Source organism: Camponotus floridanus, unplaced genomic scaffold (genome assembly GCF_003227725.1).
Source record: "Camponotus floridanus strain SB8 unplaced genomic scaffold, Cflo_v7.5 scaffold117, whole genome shotgun sequence".
In the NCBI taxonomy this organism is placed as follows: Eukaryota; Metazoa; Arthropoda; class Insecta; order Hymenoptera; family Formicidae; genus Camponotus; species Camponotus floridanus.
In genome coordinates this window covers 530452-554172 of record NW_020229234.1, presented here as the reverse complement: position 1 = coordinate 554172, position 23721 = coordinate 530452, and the positions used below count along the sequence as shown (strand labels likewise).

Here is a 23721-nt window from a genome sequence, read left to right as displayed (position 1 = left end):
CATTTAACACTGTAGATGCAGTATTAATATTGCATTTAGAAGATAGACGAGAAGAATAGTTATATTGTCGAAAAAGAGAAACGAAACATACTTTGTCCATATAAATTGAAATCAGAAATATATATGTTTAATTGATAATTATCAATTTACGCAGTTAAATAAGAGCTTTTAATTTGCGTAGCTACTTTATAGTATTCTAGTCAAGTGTAATCTCGACGTATACAGATGAAAGTAATATTATCGAATGTGTGCAATGTTGGGGCATGTATGTAAAATGTTATTATCTTCCGTAACTTAGTTGATTATTGTTGTTCACTGTCAATAATCTGTCAGTCACTTTTTGCGAAACAGGAAGAGAGTTATTGTAGATAAATAAATCATCGATCAAGACAGCCGATTGATATTTTTCATTTAACACGCTTAAACACGTTTACTTTCTGCTTCATATTATCATATAAAGTTTCAGACAATCTCAGGCGAATACAAAACGCTCAGATATATATTTTGTTATTATTTTTTCCATCTATTGTAAGTGGAAGGCAAAGTGTATACACGTGGCGGTAGACACGTGACCGAGTAACGAGTAATTGGTTGAAACCGATACATGTGTCGAGTGGTTCGATGGTGCTCGTATAGCCTGGAATTGGCGTACATGGTAGATCTAATTGCACGGAAAGACAAGAGAATGCACAGCAACTCTTGCGATTATCGGGACAACCTTGCTACGATAATTAGACCGAGAAAAAAAGAATCTACAACAAGTCATAATCGATATTTCTGTACGAATGATTTATTACGAGTGTGTATTATTAACTTTGTGTAATATAGCCGAGAAAAACGACAAGAAGGAAGTGCAATCGATAAAATGAAGTGTGTGTGTAAAGAAATGATTATTGTTTTCCAGTAACCTTTGCGCGAAAGACAACTATAAAAATTTTAAATATATAAATGAAAAGGAAGAATTATATCTTTAACAAAGATTGAGAACTATAAATAGTTGAAAAAAAAGATCATCCTTTTCTGTTGTAGAAATCAAGTGATTTTTTTTTTTCATTACTTTAACTTGCTTTTTTCCCTCTTAATTTTTCAAAAAAAAATTTAAAAAAATTAGGATAATACTTCCATATGAAAATATATTTAAAATGAAACTTAGAATCGACTCCCATGTTTGACGTATAAAAAGCGCAGATTCGCAATCCCGAATATGAAATTATCTGGACGAAAGAAAATATCTTGCGGCCCTCTTTCTCCCTTCACCATTCACGTTTAATGCACCATGTTTTTTTAGAGAATAAAAGAAGCAAGTATTTCCCTTACGCATAGTTACTTCGACATAATGAACCACCGACATTTATATAACACCAACGTTCCGTCAGATAGCAGGCAAATCTCGCGTTTGATAAATCGCATATTTATATAATTATATATATAATTAAAGATTACAAATATATTTATAAAAATATGAAAAATTTTCCTCAATCTTGCGCGTGCGTCAATTTATTATGTCTCTCTATAGTTTGATATACATATACACCGTCATCTTTATTTAAGAGCCGTGAAGGGAGGATTTTTCCAAGATACGTGAGACAAGTGGCGTCGCATGCGTTCAGCCACGTGCGTATTGTATGGTGACGAATAGCCGCGCATATACGCGTGTGCGTACGTGCGTAAGTCATGTTGGCACTTGGGCACGCGCTTCTTATTTCTCCTTGGCTCGCTTCGTGTCTCCATAGTGCGGCATCGTTAAATACTTCACGGGGGGGGGGGGGGGACTCTTTTTCTCATACGTGCAGGCGAAAAAAAAATTCTCCAGTCTTTTTCACACGATTTCTTTTATATCTCGTATCGAGCATCGGCGGCCGATATTTTTTTCAGAGTTTCTAGTTGAATTGATAAATTATGTGCCTCTTGTAATACTTCTTATTCTCGTCGCGAAATTCGTCGAAGAGACGACGAATAAATTCTCTCGTTTAGATTTTAATTCATGCACAGACAAGCTGATGTATAATTAGAGAATAAAATAAACGATATGCGAGCACTTCTAATGTTTTAGAAAAGAAGCGGTGAAGTAATTACTGGCGAAAAATCCAGGTCCACCGATTTCTCTCCTTCCTATCTTCTCTTGACGAGAGGCAAAAACCAGAAGTAAAAAGGATCAGCGGCTTCGGAGAAGGCAAAAAAGGGAGCGCAGAAACAGTCGGAAAAGCGAAGAGGGAGATAGAGTCGAGTGTAACGAAGCTCTGACTTTTTAATTGGAACAGATTCAAAAAGCTATGCGTCTTTTCATTGCGAGATGCGATACGATGCAAAGCGCCATGAATGATAGTCGAATCAACGCGGGCTCGCGGATCAATCCGGGATTCCATGGATTTCCGAGAATCGCATAAAATCACATTTCATCTTTCCTTTTTTTGTCGCAGACGACTCGATCACATGTTTCAATAACGCTGAAAATACGCTAAATGAGAGCGTATCGCAAAGTTTTTACTTATTCACATAAATAAAGACTGCTATTCGTGAGCATAGTGAGACTAACGAGTCGTTGCTTCGACAATTAACTACAACTATTTCAGATACAAAGAAAAAAATACATATAAATAAATACAATAAATTAATACAATAAATTAATACAATAAATACAATAAATTACATAATCTTAAAATATAATTGACAAATAATATATAAATTAATTTTTGTTGCATTGTTATTTTTATTATTAAGAAAACATTCATTTGGAACGCTTTTTTTTCTTCGACAAAAATGCGATTTTATGAAATGTCAGAATTATACGATTGTAAGAAACGCTGCGAACAATGACTATTTTCTCCTTCGAGGAACAGAGAGCCTACGGCGAATTCAATTTAATGGGCTGTCTGCTTGCAAATTGCGCTACCGCTAAAGGGCAGCAAACAATTCACAACTCGTTTTAACTTCCACCATTTCAATCCCAAGAGTCGATGGGCCCTTCTCGCGGGCGTCGTATTTGCATAATTGTCTCTTATGCTCTGTTTCTCTCCTCCAAGCAAACCGCTTTTCTTTCATTGTTCATCGGCCCAATTCTTTTCGTAAACTTGCTATTATTAGTCGACCGTTAATTTTAAAGATTCAAGAAATATTAACATACATTTGCGATAACAATTACGAATTTTTTTGTGTTATAATATAATCATATAATCATTATTTTTCATAGAAACAATTAATGATTTTGCATCTATTGTAATAAACTAAATAATCGGTATAATTTTTTACAAAAGTTTTCTTGAATTTTTTTAAATATTTTGATTGTAAATATGAATCTTTTAAAATAAGTATTCTTAAAATTCATCTTCAACATAATCAAAAAAATTCATCTCGATTGATTCCAAAAAAAACTGCCCCGGGTGAGGATCGAACTCACGACCTTAAGATTATGAGACTTACGCGCTGCCTACTGCGCTACCGAGGCAGATACAATCTACTTCTATTTTATTCGAGATAATCTAAATACAATTGTGATGAAAAATAAATATGTAACTTGCTGGCATTTTTGTAATATCGTAGAAATAATTCTTACAAATATATAACATTTTACATAAAATAATATGCTAGAAAAATGTATTATTGTCTAATAGGAATTTGTAGGCAAGTTTAGGAATAATTTTTTAATGTGAAAATATAGGATAAAAAGAGAGATAAATTGTACACGTACGTAATTCACGCGTAGCTGTAAAGATCGCGTTTCATTTTCCATAGTTATAAATAGACGAGAGTGATATCGGTGTGGGGCTGAATAGCTCAGTGGTAAGAGCAGTCGCCCGGCAAGCGAAAGACTCTGGTTCGATTCCCGATCAGCGACTTCGCCCCGATATTTTTCTCGTCTACGTCTCTCCAGGGAGATAAAGAGGATTTTATAGAATTTCTCAAAAATGAGAATCTATATCTTGGTTAAATGCACCAAGTAAAATATATGCATATGCCGTATTTTCGATCTTGACGATTCAGAAGATTGAAGAAAATAAAAAACTCTGTTATGTGAACTGAATTGATGGTAAGTAATATATTGAATAATGTGATTTTTTGAGGAGCTACAAGTTCATCATCTGAACTATATAATCACTTTCTTTATCTTTACTGCTCTTTGATGCAGTTTCTTTGGTTTCGTACTTTTTTTGTCTTTCTCTCGTAGTATCTCTTCGCTTAATTCTTGTTTTTGGTTATTAATAGACTGAAGAGACTCCGCTGAGGAAATATTATCTTGCTGAAGTACCTCTTCTGATATTGTTTCAATACGTTGAACTGCTCTCTTCCGCGTTATCTTTGGGGTCTTAGCGACAAACGGGCCAGATGAAGGTTTTGACAATTGAGAAGCCAATGCTCGAAAATAAGCCAAACTATCATCGAAATTCTCATCAAGATGCTTTTGTAGTTCCATGCCACGATTGTGAACACTTAAAAGATCCTTCGCAATTCTCTCTCGGATCTCATCCTTCGATTTTATGTTCATCATGAGAGAGTGAGAATGGAATTTTCGGAGTAGCTTACAAACATGTTTGTCTAATGAATTACATTGATTAAATGAACTTTATTTGATAAATCCTCCTCTGTTAAATACCTCGCAGAGAGAAATGATTCATTATTTTTTTATTTATTTTTAGGATTATTAATAATTTTTAAAGAAAGAATATTTATTATTTATTTATTGAATAAATTAACATTCTGTGTAGCAAATTTAGTTATTATTAAATTTAATTATATTAGTACATTTTATATAGGACGAATTTACATATTCATACAACAAATTTATTTTCAATTAATATTCAATTAATATTCAATTATATTCAATATATTCTAAATCGAAAGGAATTAGGCTCGTTATATATTAAATAACATGATAAGAAAACTAGCGTCTACGAGCCACAGCGGATGGTAATGCCTAAAAATTCTTTTTAATTGTACACGTTAAATTTCGTGTACAATTAAAAAGAATTTTTAGGCATTACCATCCGCTGTGGCTCGTAGACGCTAGTTTTCTTATCATGTTCTTTTCTTTTCTTCAATCGGAATCGTCAGTACGTCGTTCTAGCAGTATATAAGAATAAATTGTAAACAGCACGGACATGAACCAATTGACTGTTTTATCATTCGCCGAAAAGTAGTTGCGGCTACATAGTTCCAGATGGCATAAATGAATGTATGCGCCGCTAGTGTAACTTAGAAAAAGCATTATACAAAAAATGACGGCCGACCCCTCTCAGACTTCTTTCTGCTACACGTAAATTTTATGAGCTATCAATAATTGTAAAAAGAGCACTTCATATGATTTAATTACGCTGCACAATATTTTTCATTTGCTTACTGACAACAATATGACAGACGCAAAAAGCTTAAAAGAAGCCATCGAGCAATATGAGACTCAGGTATATTAATAGTTTATGAAAAAAAAATTCGGCATATAAATTAAGTACTTTTGATTATAATTTTCTTTCACTTATAATTTTTTTTTTTTTGTTATCTTAATCTGTATCTATTTACATTTACACAATTGCATATTTGCAGCTATCACAAGTAGATGTGACACTATCTGCAACGTCAATAGGACCTGACAGAGACAATTTGCTTAGCCTAAAGTCTGACATCGAGGAACTCATTTCGTTGACAAAAGAGAGCTTGCAAAATCTTGAAGAACATGGTACAATAAACAAAAATACAGATGAAAATTCTGATGATGAGACAGAGAGTGTATTAGATAAAGAATATGCCTTATTCAAGGTCTGTCTTAAATATGGTTACTAGTTGTTGACAAGATTAATGTATTTTATTATTTTTATTTCTTATGATTACAATTATAAATCAGTTAAGAAAAAATAATACTATGAAGCATCATTTATAATATAAGAGTTTGTTGCAGCATATTTTTATAATTTTCAAGTCTAATGATTATTTTATATTTGATATGTAAAGCAAAGTAGAGAAAAAGGAGAAACAGAGAGATATGATGCATAATTAAAAATTTGTTGCTTAAATCCATTAGGCAGAGGTGGAAAATTTTTCGGATGATAGTAAAAGTACAAAACTGGACAGTACAACTACCGCAGCTTCCAGTAACATTGAAGTCAGTATACTATTCTCTATGTCATAACAATGACACAATTATACGGTGCAAGTTGATCTTGTAGGATGAATTGAAGGAGCTGGAGGGTATGAAATGCAAGGCCCCTTATGGTAGTACTTGGAGTGGTACTAGTTACCATAATGCTATGGTATGTTCTGCTTATAGAAGCAACGTGGAAGCAATTAAAGATATCCATGACATTAAGGTATGTTTGTTTTTAATATTATTAAATATTAATTTAGATTATGTGAGATGTATATTTTTGCTTTCGTTTTAATTTTATAAACTAATTTTATAACTTGATTTATTATTAATCAGGTTCGAGTCTTTTTTCTTAATCCAACACACAAGGAAATGATTCCATGCCCATATTTTCTTGATGGTAGTTGTAAATTTTCCGATGAAAATTGCCATTATTCTCATGGTGAAATTGTGCCATTTTCAAGTCTACAGGAATACAAGTATTTTCTTTGGAGTATTATTTTCTAGAAAATTTATTATTTAGATTATTAGTATTTTTATTTTGATATAACTTATAATTTGTAGGGAACCTGATTTTCATAGCATTAAAATGGGAAGCCGAGTATTAACTAAACAAAAAAATAATATATGGCATAGATCTGTGATTTTAAAATTACCTGAAAATGATGGGGATAAGTATAGAATAAAGTTTGAAGCAAGTGGCAAAATCGTGGAATCTAGTTTACAAGATCTTTTACCTCTTGGTAAAAATGTTTTCAAGATTAATTATACTATAATCCCATTTTCTTCATAATTTTAATTTAAAAAAATGTATATATTATACTTACAGATGATGCAGATTTAGAAATGTCAGATACCTCTGATGATACTGATGATGATGATTCTGTTTGTAATTCACCATCGTACTCGAATGACGAACTGATTCACAAATCTCTTTTAACATTACAATCTACCGAATCTTTAGGAAATTGGGAGAAACATACACGTGGAATTGGTAGCAAATTAATGCTGCAAATGGGTTATGTAATTGGTACTGGTCTTGGAAAACGTAGTGATGGTAGAATAAAACCTGTTGAAGCCACAGTCTTACCACCAGGAAAATCATTAGGTTTGTTTGAGTTTCCCAACACTGTCATGCAATGCATTATTGATTTATTTCATTTTTCAGATCATTGTATGGAATTACGTGAATTTGCCGGTGGTGACAAAGATTTGTTCTCTGCAGAACGTAAAATGCGTAAGCAGCAACAAAAATTAGAACAACAAAGAGAAAGACAATATCAAAGAGAAAAACAGAAAGAGGATAGAAATGTGTTTAATTTTATCAATAAAACATTAGGCGATAAACGTAAGTTGTAAAATAGAAACCTAACAATGCATTCAAAGAATATATTGTAATATATATCTATTGAATCTAATTAATATATGTGTATATATATGTGTCATTTATCTCTTGCAGCTAAAGATGACGTAGGTAGTAGTTCACAAAGTAAAGATAAACTTAAGGCAGAATCGAATAAGAATCTAAATGTAGCCAGCTTCCAAATTGCGAAGACAATAAATTGTTTAGAGAAGGAATCGTTAAAACTTAAAGAATCATTAATAAGGCATACTAAAGGTAGTATACTTTACAATAATATTTTGATGAGATATAATGAGAAACAAAAGGAGCTTACTAATTTAAGAGCTTCCGAGAAAAGTATCGCCGCTGAACAAACTCAAAGAAAAAATAAAGCTAAATTAACTATATTTTGATACCTAAGTAGCATGAATGTAAAATATCAATAAAATATGTTAAATATGTTAAATATATCTGTATATAAAGCGAATCTAAATACAATGATTAATATTTTTTCATTGTCTTATTACTATTAGCATGAACAAAAAATAAAAAAGTATGATTAAGTTTAGAAAATTTTAAAATTGTCTGAGACTAAAGAAATTTTTTGATTGTATTTCCATAAAATTGTCAAATTTATTAGGAGAATATATCTCTACAAGAAGTAACGCAAATTGAAAGAGGGATTCAAATTTCGCGCTATTTTGATATAAAAAATAAACTATAGGGTATGTTCAGAAATCTTATCCGTGAGAGAGAATAATTTTTAATTGACCAATCGGAATAAATGTCTGTCTCTTTTGCTAACATCTTATTGGTCATTTTCATTGAAAAAACTACCAATGAGGTACTAGCAAGAGAAACAAAATAGGCTTCTTATAGGGTGGCACCCGATTGATCACGTCGCCAATTGGCCAATTCAAAATAGGACTCTCTGATTGGTTAATCGTTGCTGGTTACCCTAGGCACAGGTCGATATAATTGGCTGTGGTCAATCGCAACGTGGTCAAACGGGACGCTTCCCTTCGTATGTAGTACCTCTCTCTTATGTCGACGCTCACCTATCGCGATCTTCAGTTTATTCTACAAGTCGACGATCCCAACTTCTCAGGCTTCTCTTTGGTCCTCCACTTTCTCAGGCGGCATATCAGAACAATATGTCCGTTAAAGCGACGAGGCCGCTTTCAGATGTTTCTCTGTCACAATTATTTGACAATGCTTTCGAATTGTACAACAGTATTAATAATACACAGGAGCCGACAAATAGCCCAAAGATACAGGTGTTTATTTTGATTTTAAATTTTTTGAAATAATGAGACCAAAAATTGTGACAATATATATCTTTCAATTAAGTTAAAAATTATGTGAAGTTTATATACTAATAATGAAAACTATAATAATTTGTTATTTCTTTTTTCTTGCTGATTATTATAGTCAGATATAAGGCAGACAATGCGTATGTTTGAAGATGCAACAAAACTAATATCTTTAGTGGATATGTTCAGCGACAATGAAACTTTCGAGGAGGTAGCTACAGAAAATATCAAATATTTCTTACTACCAGCTCTATTGGGCAAGCTCACCACCAAAATATGCAACAGCAACGACAGAATGCATCTTGTTAAAGTAGCAGAAATCTATTTTGTGGACTTTTTGAAGCGATCGAAAACATACGGTTTGACAGATGTGAAAATACCAAAGATTAGTGATGAAAAAAAGGAAGCAGGGGATAATCAAAATAAATTGAAGAGTGAATCCAGGATGTTGGAGGATATGGTTAGTTTTTTATTCAAATCATATTGCAGATAATTATATATAATTATTATAATAATAATATAATTCTATTTGTTTTAGGTAACTCGTAGAAATACAAAGTTACAAAGATATAAACAAGAGAAAGATTTGGAGTCTCGCTTGGATACTTTAAAGAAAAATTTAGACAATCCAAACGTAGATGATGAAACAAAAAGAGAATACTTTGTTACTCTTTTAAAATTGTACGCAGTTCAAATAGTAGAAGAGTTACATTTTCTAGAAACAGAAAAAATAATTTTGGGAAACATGATGACGGAAGTGGGGCCAACGCATACTATGGCTTCCAAATCGCATACGACTGAAAAGCAAAAATTTCCAGTTCAAAAATTACAACCCATTATCATTACGCGTGATGAGGTACAGAAGAAAGTTTTTGGAGCAGGTTATCCAAGTTTACCAGTCTTGACAGTCGAAGAGTTTTATGAACAAAGGGTCAAAGATGGAGAGTAAGCAAATATTATATATAATAAACATTTTTTTAGTACAAATTTGAAAAAAGTTAATTAATATGCATGATACTTTTCTGATATCATTCTAGCTGGCCCGATCCATCAAAGCATGGAACAAATTCTCGATGTCTGCAAGATATGGTGAATAAAGATACAAGCTCCAACGACGAGGATAACGAAACTATCTTGAAGGAAGAGATGGAAGAGAAAGATGACCCCGAACATCTCGAACAAGCGCGCGCAATGGATGAATATAAAGACATGCATCGTCGCGGATGGGGTAATCGTGCGAACAGAAGTTAAATTGAGGATTAAAAGTTATTACAATATTCTGCGTCTCGGTATGTTTTTTACATTATCGTGTTTTTATAGCACTAATGCTGTAACTTTTTATCAAATCATGTTTGATTTATGCAAAGTTGCAAGTCTAGTAGGATTTTTTGATCAGTGATAGGTATTATTTGTGAGTAGGAGGAGAAGCATGTTAATTTTTAAAAGGAATAGTATATACGTATATATCTATCCCAAGTATATACATATATATCTATCCCATGTTTATTAACAAATTTAAATAAACCTACATCTCTTGTAAATAAATTGAATAAGAATTCAATAATCTCCGCGAAATTGGTAAGTGGTTAAAGTAACTTTCGATAATTTCGATAATTTAATATCAAAGTAATTTTATATCAAAAATATATATATAGTTTTCAAGTATAGGTATATTCTACTTTGTGTGTACATAATAATATATATGAGATTTTGTTGAGTGTGTAAACAGATAGAAAACGAGTCCTTTTTATCAGACTGATGTTACAAGATGCTGCAAACTCGTCCAAAGACGGCAATAAAATCGTTGAGTAATTTATTACGCGAATACAATATAAATCCAGGGGAGAGGCTCTCCGCGCAGCCACGTCCTAGATTCTTCGAGCCTTCGGGAAATTACGTCACGGCGGCTTGCTCGCCTCGAGAGAATCTCTCGTCTAAATTTCGACGTTAATGATTCATGAAGGTGCTGTAATATATATGCGTGTACACAGTCGTAGTTAAGCATCTGTGAATGGCCGTCCCGATATAAACGCGTATCTTACAACACAAGGCTATTGTCTTTCCGTGTATGCGCTTCGTAAACACGCGGAGATCCCTCTCGTGTGTTCACGCTTACATTTGTGTGCGTGCGAATCGGTGAGATTGACAGTACCGTAAGCTAATATACGGTTTGCTGTGAACGATATTGACGCTTCAGGAATGCTTGATAGAGGTAAAAACAATAAAAGCGAATGTAATTTTATGTATAATCATTAGAGCGAGTTTTTTTTTTACGTAATTATAATTGTATCGATTTTTGCATCAACGAATGGCTTGCATATTTTTTTTTGTTATTCATGTTGATCCATATTCATATTGATTACGTGTCGTGTTTTTTTTTCTTTTTTTTTCTAGTTTTTTATCCTACTTGTAATAGCGTTTGCTCCATTTGATTCTCGGAAAAAAAGAAATGATATAATAGATACGCGGATAGATGAAATAATAATAGTATAATACGTAAAGTAATATTACATTTTCATAACTGGACTACGTGTTTCAATAAGCCACGAGGAATATTTTAATACAACTTGTTTCTAACGGAAGTTTAACAGTACAGGGCTATCTTGTCGGAAAATATCTTAGCGTTAATAATCTGTAATATAAATTCTCGATGCATTCGTGTATCATCAGAAGGGCAGATTTCGGCGATGGCGCCGAAAAACTCCGCCACTTGTCTGGCCTGGCGATGATGGCATCAATCCTGAAGTTGCCGCGGCGCAGGTGTCACTCGGGCAAAAATGGCGTGTACACACACGCATGCGTATACGTGCGATACGTGTCGTGTGTGCGCGCGCGCGCGCAGCAGGTCGCGTTCGCGCAACTCTTCTTCCTGCCATGTGTTGGTTCGTGCGCGCTTGGAGGGACACGCGGCTGATTAGAGGCGCGTGAGCGTGTCTCTCGCGAACGAGTGCACGCGCCCCCGCCTCCCCCGTCCCCGCCGCCGACGCGGTAACGCGTGGTTGTGTCGCGCGCTCGGAATACATCAGAGTTTCTCGGAAGCGGCCTCGAAGCTAGCCTCGAAAACTATCGCGCGAACGGACATCTCCATCGGAAGCGTAGCGATTAGCGGTTCGTCCTCCCTCCGTCCTTGTTTCTCTCGCTCCGTTCAAATCGTCCCCGGTGCATCTCGGGGGACTACGATGAGCCTGCGCGCGTCATTGACAGCTCCCCGTAAAGGAATTCCGCTGATGCCCCATTCATGAGAGAGTCCTGCGTCAGCGATTGTTGGATGTAAGTAGATATCGAGTTGGGTTAGGTTGCGCGATAATACGCGTTGTATATATTTCGCGGTGTTTTGCCGCCTAAGATACATTTTTTTGTTATATATATACATATGTATGTATGTATGTATGTGTGTACGTGTCCGTATAGTTGTGTATGAGCTGCGTGTTTACATGCGCGAGACGCGCCGCTAAGTGTGCCTCTTATTATTCAAGAGAGAGAGAGAGAGAGAGAGACGGTGTGTTACGAATAAATTACTGACGACTTCACATTTATCGCATTTTTACTCGTATATTCGATTACACGACCAAGAGAAACTGTTACGATCTGTTTACGAGCGCGTTGGAAATCCCACCTGTGTGAAAAAGTTATGTATACATACGTATATGCACGCGACTTTATTCAAGTTTGTTCAAGCTTCTCTATTTTGTGGAATGTGATGAAACGATGTGCGACGTTCTTATGATTTAAGAAAAATTTTCTATTGTGAATAAGTGTTCATGCTCTTTAACTAAGCTAACATTAAGTAAGAATGAGCTGGGTAAAAATTATAAATTTTTTATCTCGCGCGTTTTTGACTTGGTTTCAAAATTTTCAATTTTTAAAGTGACAAATATTTGTCTCTATCTGTTAAAAAATAAAATTTTGCAAGGTCATAATACCTAAAACTATCAGTTAAATTAGTAACAAACAAAATGAAAATATAAAGGCTAAAAATATAAGAAACACACACACACACACACACACACACATATATATATATATAAATTAAAAAAACATTTATCTACTTGCAAGGTATTATTGTTTAAAAATTAAATATTGAAAGATTTGTTGAGATTATAACATGCATTTTATAGAAAATTTATCGTATGATTAATAATAGCTATACACATTTGAAACAATACAATTTTATTTTATGCAATTCCTAAGATTACTCATAATAGATGATTTCATATTTGTAATACCTATGTTGATCTTAACGTTATCTCTCTGAATCATTCAAGATTAGGCAAAGAAAGACATGAATAAGATATAAGTAGATATATAAAACAAAATTTCTGATATGATAATATATTAATATAATCTTTTTAGGTATCAAAATAGGAATATATTGGGAGTTAAAAATTTATAAAGATTCTTTAGAATTGGTAAGTATATTGTTGCATGCTTGTGCATCGTCCCTTTGCAGTCATTTGTGTTGTCCACTGATAGGAAGCTTGCCGATGGAAGATTGTTTCTGAGATTTTGCAGATTCTGCCTCTTTGGGTTTCAATCATTTTTAGACACTTAATTTTTCCAATAATTGATTAATAGACAATACATTCTCTAATTCTAAAAGAAGTTTGGATACATCAATTTATTTGTTAACATTGTTGTCTAACACATTATATATATTATCTAATACCTTGCAAAATTCAATCTTTCTTTTTTTATTGATAATCTTTGTTTATCAACAACTTCTTAATTATGTGCTTCGAGAAGATCTTCCATCAATGACAAGCTTCCTGCCATGTTGTACAGCGAACAACATAAATGACCATGAAGGAATGATTCTCAGGGACGCAATAATATATACATAAATATAATATATACAAGAAAGAGAAAAACGGAAACATGGATAGAGGACATGGTGCCACCTACGCAGGAGGTGATAACCACCTACTCGAATACTGGGAGGAATATCAGAAAATGATAGAGGAGACAAAAATGTTGGATGATTATTTGGATGAAGAATGCAGTCCACGTAGTTATGATGGTTTGTATTATTAATAATATATTTAAGTTACATATTCAAAAAAAGATTTTATATTTTAAAAGGGTTTTATACAAGAGATTTATATAAAACTTTGTATAAAACCCATTTAAGGTTTTTCTTCGAAGGAATTTTGTTATTCTGCAATATTTTATAATAATTTCTGTAATAATATATTTATAGAATATATGAAATATATATTTTCTACAGAAGGGGAAGAAGAAGCTGACTGGTTACGTGCAGCAGGTTTAGGACAGTTAACAGAAGCATGGAAAGCAGGAAGAGAGGTACAACCAGAAGAATTAGGTGCAGCCTTACGTCCGCTGTCGCGAGCTCAGGCAGAAGCTGTGAAACGTCGCGTAAGATCGCTTAATCATACAGTTAAGCAACGTTTTAATCAGCGCCAACGTGTTCGTAAACCGGATATTAGAGATGTCTTTAAAGATGTAGAGGTATGTCGATAAATTGATAAAGATGTTAAATACATAAATTACGTCTTTCATTTTTAAAATAATTTTTAATTACTATCAAATAAATATTTTATCTATTATATAATTTATAATATTGTTATATTTTATCTGTTAAGTATATTTATCTTTTGAAAGGTATCCAGTACAGGTACACGCTCACGTAGTGCTACTCCTGATTCATTGGATTCGATTCCAGGCGCTACATCAGAAAATGCATCACCTCCTTCACCCCCGACAGTCAATGTCATTGAAGATACACACCAAAAGTAAATTATTATATTTTTATATTTGATATAATTAACATCTCTTTCATTTTCGTTGCAATATATTTATTTTTAATTGTTTAATTGTTTAAAGCGCTAGTGTTCCGAGTTTTGTATCCATATTCCATCGAACGACAAATGAGGGAAAAACAACAGTTCGTAGAACACCAAGTGCTCCGCAAACAGTGCTTAACTCTATATCAATATCTACTCCAACTCCTGCTGCACCTGTACAAGAGATTTTCCGGAAAACCGGCAATTGGTCGCGAGGGGATGTCGCAAGTGATTCTGGTATTACTGTTTTTACACTTGCAATTAATAATTTATAGATAAACAATAATTTTAATCTAAAATGTAAAACTATATAAATATACAGAAGGGATTCAGCTGACCGGTTATCATAGATTGGGAACGATACACATTGCTAGACCAGTTCAAAGACATAATGATGATTTCAATAGTGTGGCAAACACAGCGCATATAGATACCGAGTCGGTTAGAAAATTGACCGCACCAAAAGAATCGACTCTTCGGTAATTTTAAAATAAATAATTGTTTATATAATTCTTACATAAAACGCTTCGTCCTACTATAAATAATATCAATAATATATTATTTTAGACGAAGTGCAGGAAGTCATGCAACAGTAACTCGAAGTCATAGCAGTTTATATGGCTTGACTAGGCCGGCAAATGAAAATTTAATAGCTCGTCCATTAAGTCGCACGTCGTCGCATGGTCATCTTAGTTTCGAGGAAATGTGCAGAACTAATGAAACTAAATCTCAATGGTCTTCCGACACTCTTGTAGCTCATGACGATTATGCCCGGCAGGATGTAGAATTATTATCGCAACGAGATCTTACAAGGTTGCAACCCCTATTATGGCTTGAGCTCACGGCAATTTTCGATAAATATAATATACCGCTCACGAGACGAAAACCTAATAAACGAAGGAGAAAAAGTGTGTAATATTGAACGATCATTTATCTTTTCTGTACCATATGACTTGTGTTTATATATTCATACATTTGCAGCTGGAAATTTGTTTGGCGTTTCTTTATCGACACTATTGCTCAGGGATAGTCAATTAACAAGCGAAGAGAATAACATACCGTTAGTATTTCAAAAGATTCTTAATGAACTGACAAAACGTGGAGTAAAAGAAGAAGGTATTCTCCGTGTCGGAGGCCATAAGCAGAAAGTGAGAATATTTAATGGAAAATAATTAAAATACTTAATAATTATTATCTATTAATTATTATTAACTTTTCAGGTAGAGATTATTTGTACAGAGCTAGAAACAGATTTCTATTGTAAACCGAAAGAAATGGACAAATTGTTTAAATGTACTTCCTGTCACGATTTATCAGCCATTTTGAAAAGATTGTTACGCGATTTGCCGCAACCTCTTCTTACTGTCGAGCTGATTGATGCTTTCTATCAAAGTCATGGTTAGTGCAAATTATTTATATAACACGATATTTTGAGCAGACACTGGAAAAGAATCTTTTCTAACAAAAAAAAATTAAAAACAGTTTTATATAATTTTACATATAGGTGTGAAGAATCCCAATGACTTGGTATATTCTCTCAATCTGCTGGTGCTATTGCTGCCCGTCGAACATCGGTGTACTTTAGAAGCATTGTTGAATTTCTTGAAACTGATCATTGAAAATCAGGCATCGAACAAAATGTCAATACACAATGTGGCGATGATAGTGGCACCATCTCTATTTCCACCTCGCTACATTCACCCTCGGGACCATACCGATCTGACCGCTCAAGTAAACATGGCTGCCATATGCTGTCAGGTAACGGAAGCTCTACTTAATAACGTCGACAAGTTATGGTATGTACCGACGGAACTTATAAATCAATTACGGAGACAGTCCGAAGTGGAGAGATATCGTAAGTACAAAAAGAGATATTACTGATTAGGATCAGTTAATTTAAAATTTACACGTAACCTCAAACTTTGTTATACTTTCATATTAAGTTGTATAAAATGTATTAACAAATCAATTTTCATAAGAATTATTTATTAGTAATTCTTAAAGGCATTGATATAGTGCGTTACACGTAATATTACATATAATGATGGTGCCTGTCTGCATATTATGAGATCTGCAGCATTTTGTCTTTATTTTTGTTAATTATAAGATATTTAGATTAGAATTAATATTATTTTTTAGTAATTTTTTATAATGTTCGTTAGTCAATTATGAAATATTTCATCTCATCTTTGTTGATAACAATTGCTGTCATATATTATGCTGTCACTTATTAAAATTTGTATATGTAGTATGCAAATAATCTGTGTTTCCAACAGGTGCAATAATTTAATAAGAGATTTCTTCTTTGTTTGATAACATAGAAATAACATATATAATTTATGTAGGAACAAATTTATACAATGCAAGCTGAGAAATTTTATTTCTGGCAGATTTTATATTACGACAAATTATATTTAACTTGCATATTATGATTGCAATATAAAATATCAATTCATTTCTAGCATCTCGGATATATTTATATTTTTGTGCACTAATTATTTAAATTTTTCTATTAATAATACAGCAAAGTCAGATATGTGATATAGGAAATTGCATTTTTCAAATATTATATTACAATTTTTTGTTATATTGTTAATTACAATCTATAGAACAAATATAATTTTGTCGATTGTTAATTTTTTATTCAAAGATAATCTAAAATAATCTCTTTACAGAATTCTGTACAGAAATTTAAAATCAATGCGAAAGTATAACAGAATTAACTATTATTAGGTAATGCCTCTCAATTTATCATTATTAAATTCATTTATTATATTCTCGTAGAAAATGTAGAATGGTATTTATTATTCTGATTTCATACTACTGTGTCTTACTCAATGATGTCAATGTGTGCCTATAAATCTTATACCCATTTGGGAAAGACGAAAATCCATTATTATATATAAGGCGACGTTTATATGTAAGATTTCTAATGGTGTGTCCATTATTGTGACATATCATTTTCAGAAGAATAATTATATTTATCATTCAATATGCCATATTATCATAAGACTCTGTATATACCATTTCGTATTATTGTTATATATTTACGTTAATAAAGTGCCAAAGAAAATAAAAATTAGGTATTTTCCAAAATGTACGATTTTCACAATCTGCAAGTCTAGATACATATAGAAGTGTGGTGCAATATATATTTGTATATTTATGTATTATTAGAAGAAGCACAGTTTTTAAAACTTATATAAAGCACTAAACTTTTCTCTACATCTTAAGGATTTTCAAGAATTTCATACTTTGCAGTAGTGATATCGAGTCGGACAGTGTCATTGGCCGAATCTGTAAAATAAAAATATTGAAATATATGAAATTATTTTCAAAGCTATAATATCTAGGATGGAGCGAAAGAGAATCTACATTTATTACCATAATCCTTTGATGATGACTTTTTTCCGATTCTTGATCCTTTAAATTCTCATTTTCAGATGATACCTGTGCTTATGATTTAAAGAATCAGCAATTATAATTATAATTCATATATTTATTATTAATAAAATGCATATAAAATTTTTTTTTGAATACATATATGTACACAGGGTATCTGGAAAATCGCAGTACTTCGAAAAGTGATTCAGGACTCAAAAGGAAGAAAAAATGCTACACAAACATAGATCCAGAAATAAATCATTTCTGAATTATAGCCGCTTTTATAGAATTAAAAAATCGTTATTTATATTCTGCTTGGCATCCTTATATTTTCCTTAAATTTCTTTTAAATTTAAATTTTTAAATTTGAATTTAAATTTAAATTTTTAAATTTGAATTTTTAAATTTGAATTTAAATTTAAATTTTTAAATTTGAATTTTTAAATTTGAATTTTTAAATTTGAATTTAAATTTAAATTTTTAAATTTGAATTTGAATTTGAATTTTTAAATTTGAATTTAAATTTAAATTTTTAAATTTGAATTTAAATTTAAATTTTTAAATTTGAATTTGAATTTGAATTTGAATTTTTAAATTTAAATTTAAATTTTTAAATTTGAATTTGAATTTGAATTTTTTAATTTGAATTTAAATTTAAATTTTTAAATTTGAATTTGAATTTTTAAATTTGAAATTAAATTTAAATTTTTAAATTTGAATTTAAATTTTTAAATTTAAATTTTTAAATTTGAATTTGTAAATTTAAATGTTTAAATTTATTTTATTATATATAAATACCTGTTTTTTGTGACTTTTATCCTGATTTTAACCAAATCTGTTGAAAGTAGTGTTGTGTTGTATTGCATTCTTTTTTGTTCTTTTCAGAATGCATATTGATGAGATCAATTTCTCCCATTGGGCATAAAATTGTAAGATATCAATATATAAAAAAATTGTAAATTATTCTCATTATTCAATTAATGTTTAGTATTATAAGTTTTCTTACATTTTAATGTCTTCTTCTTGTGAACTCTGTAGGAAAAATGAATAATAATTTTTATTCCACTAAGAGATTATCGATTAAAGTTTTGTATATAACATTGTTGTGAATTGTAAAATGTAACATGTTAAATTAATCTAAGAGCAAAAATTGAGTAATCACATAATCTCATTTACTATGCAATTCATTAATAATCATGTCAAATTCTGTCAAATTTCCATTGTTGAATAGGTAAAGATTTTTACGATGATTGAAGCCAAAATTTCCCAGTCATCTTCTAAACCGATCGACAATACGATTACAATGATCTTCATGCGAACGAGAATTTTTAAATATCCGGATATGTATTTTGCATCGATGATAATAACTATTGAGGTAAATGATATATTATGTAAAAATTATTATATTAATTATTATTTATTATCAATTTATTATATTAATTAAATTAATGTATCTTGAGAAGATCATGTTCCTCTCTGTATCTTTATTTGATTTATGTGCATATCACGATTTTTCTTCCTTTATGCATCGATAATTATGTTTATGCCATATGTTAGAATGTAATTGACGATGGTCCACTGCATTCGATTTCTTTGTAATAGTATTAATCGTGGGTAATGTGGCGCAAGTGTTAGTTTGATTAAATAGCAATTGAGTCGATGGATTCGTGCAATAAATCCTCATTTTGAGATTATAATTCATAAAATACAATTAAAACAATAATGCGCGTGTGTTCAGATCATTTTTAGATGATTTATAAAAAAAATATCTTTTCTTTATTTATAAATACGATAATTGATACAAGTTAAATCGAATTAATATATAATTAATCGATACTTACGGAAAAATGTTTAGAATTTGTTCTATAAAACGCAACAATAGTATAGAATAAAAAAGAAGCATTTTTTGTTATTATATTGTTATACATTTTATTGATACATTTATTAATTGCACACGCATTTTTAATAAGTTATATCGTATAAATTAATATCCGCTAAAATTTTTTGCAGCTCTCTCTAATGAAGAGATTTCGCTCTGATGCAATTACAATCTAAGTATTTCATGTTGTTGCGAACTTATCGCACAGACGCGATGACTTTTTCCAGATCTGCATCGCCGATAATCGGCGCGAACAATTCCCCGGACAATTCACGAGGACAGCATCCGGTGAGAACAGGAAGAACAAATAGAATCCTGGCCAATTTGTTATCACGGTCATCGCGATGTCGAAGATGTCGTATCAACGCATCCACAGCGTTATCTCGCGCTTGCGACATTACGTGGAAACCATTGGTGGTATTGGCAATCTCTGTAATTTTCAAATGATATACACGTCTCTAACACATTTTTATCATCGACCTATTGAGACGAAATTTTACTCCTATTTTCAACCTCAATTTTCTCATGTTTATGAATCTTAGAGGATTAATATATAAGAATTCAATCTACTTTATGTATTTCAAACAGATAATAAACGAACGAATAAAGTTTTCTAAGAGCAAAAGAAAAGTTTTTGGCAAAACTATAGATGAAATCAGTTTCAAAAGAATGAAATTTTATTGATCTGTTTAAAGTATTAAGATAGATGACAGATCGGATGATGATTGAAAGTAGGAGAAGAATTTCGGGAGGGCGCGTGATGTTTATTTAGTTTTTACCGGGACGACACAGTACAAATGTGTCCAGGATGCACAACTCTACATCGTCGAGTTGCAATTTTGCGATCGCGGTGCGAGCCGTAGTTAGGCATGCTATCGCACCGTCGTTATTCGCCTCTTGTCCTCGTATGCTCATCAGATCGACCGGCCACGTGGCTGCGCGTAGAACGAAGAGAGCGGACCATCCACGACGGAGAACCTTATTTTGCTCCTCTACGCTCAGCATTGAAAAGTCTCGATGTCGACGTGCACTCCGAACGGCTGCCAGGAATATTTGCGCAGATATTTCATACTGTATAGCCGTACCTGATAAAATCCGCTTGAATTATCGTCGAGGATAATTTTTTTTCAAGACACAAGCGACTGAAAGATCCTATAATCTACTGCGAGTTACATAATTTATATTATATTTAAGAAAAAAGAAAATTACCAGATGATATAATCCTTGTCGGTTGTATATGGCGCGACATGACAGGTAAGAATATATTCTCCCCAGTTTCGGATTCGTGTAACGTCTTCATCATTAAAGTATTGTTCAGTGTGGGATTTTTAAAGGGTAAATATATCTCGGAATTATTAAAGCGGGCGCATAGAGTTGTTGATAAATCGATTGTAGGCTTCCAAGTCAGACTAGAATTATGCAGATCTGAGAGTGCGTTACTTCGAACACGCGGTCCTCGTTCTTCCTGTACCGCTGTGAAGATATATGTTTGAAAAGTTTAATCGAAAATTCTCTTGAAAATGTATGTATAGAGAAAATTGCTTTTATCAACAATTGTTTTTAAAACAAAAAATCTTATACATATAAAGATACAATTTTGTGAATGCATGTTAAATATTTATCAATGTTTCATCAAAGTGTCGAAAATTTGTTTTGCAGGTTGCATAATTATTTGCGATTGACTTTTATTACAAAAAACCATATGTTCGTGTACTTATATTATCAAAATAATAATATATTATATGTATATATCTTCACCTATATATTATAATTGAGTAGATATAGAAAAATTATCTATTTCAAATAAAATTATTAATTTCTTTATATACATTATTCATATAAATAAAGCATACAAAGGAATTAATAAATATTTAAAATAATTTATAATTATATAATATAATATTATAATTATTATTTATAATATATAATAATTGATTTTATAATTATTATACATTATTATAAGTTATAATATTATTATAAGTTTATAATTTTTTACTTTATTGCAGATTCGAGCTTTAAATATGACTTTGCTTGGATGATTCTGAAATCTTTTTTATAAAATAAGGATTCACGAAAACATTCACTCATTCTTTCATTTCGTTACTGTGACTGTCTTATAATCAATACGAAGGCGCGCATAACAATGATGTGGCCGAACAATTTCAGCGGGATTGCTTTAATTCTCCGATCACAGCGTATAGACTTTGTGTACTTAGGAGCTGACCACCGGAGTTGACACTCGATGTCGTTTCACATGACACGTTATCGCAATGGCTATCACTATATTATTTACAAGACTATCCAGAAAGTTGGCTAGAAAGACAACTATCACGGCCTGTATTCGTTTACTTATGTAACGGATTTCATCTTTTTCTCACAATTCTTAAATATTTTATTTCTGATGTTAAAATTTTAATGTTTTTAATATTAAAATTTTAATTGTAAGAAATACAAGAATATATACAAAAGAAACTTTAGATTGACATCGATTGTCTTGTTGCAAGTCCGCTGTCAATTAACTTTTCCGGTTAAGGGTGAAGGCACGTGTCTAGCATACGCCATTGTTTGCATCTCGTTGAGTTCGTTAGCACCTGCTCAATCTTACCGTGCCTGTGTCGACGATGATTTTATGTTCTATCTGAGATTTTGTATGACATCATATATTGATTTAAAGATATTCGGCACGAAAAAAAAAAAGAAATGATAAAGATTTCTCGGTTTAATTCAATTCTTGATTGAAAGTAAACGCACATAAGTTATAACATTTTTTAGAAAAAGAAAAAATATTTTAATTAAAAGTTTTATCTTAGAAACGAATGTTAATATATATTAATCTTTGAATGAATATAAAAATATATATGTGTATAATCTCAATTCTCTATTCTCTTCAATTATTACTGCATCAAGTCTAAAACGGAAACTTGATTTCTTTAACCCAGTGTATCAAAGCATATTAAAAATGTATGTTTTTTTTTTTTACTTACCTGCTGTATTCATGCCAACGGAGAAGCATTTTTTTAGACGGCAATGTGGACACCAATTTCGTCTGGCCTTGTCAACGATGCAAGAGCCATCGCTATCTAAATAATTAAAGATTCGATTATGATATTGGATATAGAATATATTTTGATGAAATGTTCTTTTGATACTGCATATACTAAATGACTACTGAAGAACGCTGTATTTTCTATTAATTTTATTAAAAATATACAAACTTGTGCAGGTGAACAAGGCACCGCGACGCACAGATCTCTTGAAGAAGCACGAGCAACCGTCGCAGCAATAAACACCATAATGTTTACCGTATGATCGATCACCGCACACTTTGCAAGACACCGGCGTGGGCAGAGTTCTTCCTATCGCGAGAAGAGTTATCAGATAGAAATTTATTTCACAAATTACACAATTGTTTAGAATTGATTTCCATTAAGTTACTATATTTAATTCGTGCATTTATGCTACCGAAATACAAAATGTTATTCTTGCCTATGATTGAATAGCAGGAGAGAAAGATAGTTACCCATTTTTATTATCCTTAACTGCAACAGATTCAAGAATGCCGGAAATTGAAAATCTGGCCTGATTTCGATGAAATGTGCGAGTCGCGATGATCGCAACGAGCGATCTAAGCGATCGTGCCTGATCGGGCTCGCGCACGAAGACAAACTCTTGTGGAACGACGTGTGGAAGACGCATTCCTGGCCGAGGGAGGTTTAACCCGCGATGGTGGTGGAAACGAACCGGAGGGTGAGTTGGATTTGTCCGATGTGTCACTTTGAACGTCAGAACGCGGAAGGATAATATTTGCGGTGGACTGGTCGAGCGTAACCGATTATTGTTCGATCGTGAATTATTATTTCAAGATAGACGCGAGGAGACGACTTTATTCAATCCATCGACGTCATGTACGATAGAAAAGGAGACTTTTC

At 32.2% G+C, this 23721-nt stretch overlaps 4 protein-coding genes and 1 non-coding gene across 11 annotated transcripts; 3 read left to right on the top strand and 2 right to left on the bottom strand.

The window, feature by feature from the left end:
• Window positions 1–3372: 3372 nt before the first annotated feature.
• Trnam-cau lies at window positions 3373–3445 on the bottom strand. Its single transcript has one exon. It is a non-coding gene; the product is annotated as a tRNA-Met (tRNA).
• Window positions 3446–5055: 1610 nt separating this feature from the next.
• Window positions 5056–7881, top strand: LOC105255210 (zinc finger CCCH-type with G patch domain-containing protein). Its single transcript, XM_011264354.3, has 9 exons — window positions 5056–5396; window positions 5536–5748; window positions 6011–6091; window positions 6156–6296; window positions 6410–6552; window positions 6638–6816; window positions 6903–7181; window positions 7242–7421; window positions 7533–7881. Exons 1-9 carry the CDS (start codon window positions 5346–5348, stop codon window positions 7826–7828), a joined length of 1563 nt encoding a protein of 520 aa, XP_011262656.1. The 5' UTR covers window positions 5056–5345; the 3' UTR covers window positions 7829–7881.
• A 588-nt stretch (window positions 7882–8469) lies between these two features.
• Window positions 8470–10204, top strand: LOC105256359 (immunoglobulin-binding protein 1b). Its single transcript, XM_011266203.3, has 4 exons — window positions 8470–8692; window positions 8847–9188; window positions 9267–9673; window positions 9766–10204. Exons 1-4 carry the CDS (start codon window positions 8570–8572, stop codon window positions 9977–9979), a joined length of 1086 nt encoding a protein of 361 aa, XP_011264505.2. The 5' UTR covers window positions 8470–8569; the 3' UTR covers window positions 9980–10204.
• Window positions 10205–11036: 832 nt separating this feature from the next.
• On the top strand, window positions 11037–16627 carry LOC105256355 (rho GTPase-activating protein conundrum). Of its 7 annotated transcripts, none has more exons than XM_011266198.3 (11): window positions 11037–11998; window positions 13082–13137; window positions 13586–13745; window positions 13953–14194; window positions 14348–14478; window positions 14570–14766; window positions 14852–15008; window positions 15097–15437; window positions 15511–15677; window positions 15750–15927; window positions 16034–16627. In XM_011266198.3, exons 3-11 carry the CDS (start codon window positions 13604–13606, stop codon window positions 16408–16410), a joined length of 1932 nt encoding a protein of 643 aa, XP_011264500.1. In that variant the 5' UTR covers window positions 11037–11998; window positions 13082–13137; window positions 13586–13603; the 3' UTR covers window positions 16411–16627. The 7 variants fall into 7 exon arrangements, with proteins under 7 accessions (XP_011264500.1, XP_011264494.1, XP_011264495.1 ...); XM_011266192.3 differs by having other exon boundaries at window positions 13548–13745; XM_011266193.3 differs by having other exon boundaries at window positions 13535–13745.
• Window positions 16628–19908: 3281 nt separating this feature from the next.
• LOC105256360 (nuclear receptor subfamily 2 group F member 6) lies at window positions 19909–23316 on the bottom strand. The gene is made up of 6 exons (XM_020029100.2): window positions 23313–23316; window positions 23008–23193; window positions 22777–22872; window positions 22398–22402; window positions 20572–20890; window positions 19909–20222 (listed from the first exon to the last, which is right to left on the bottom strand). The coding sequence occupies exons 1-6, from the start codon at window positions 23314–23316 to the stop codon at window positions 19990–19992; spliced, it is 843 nt and encodes a 280-aa protein (XP_019884659.2). The 3' UTR covers window positions 19909–19989.
• Between the last annotated feature and the right edge of the window lie 405 nt (window positions 23317–23721).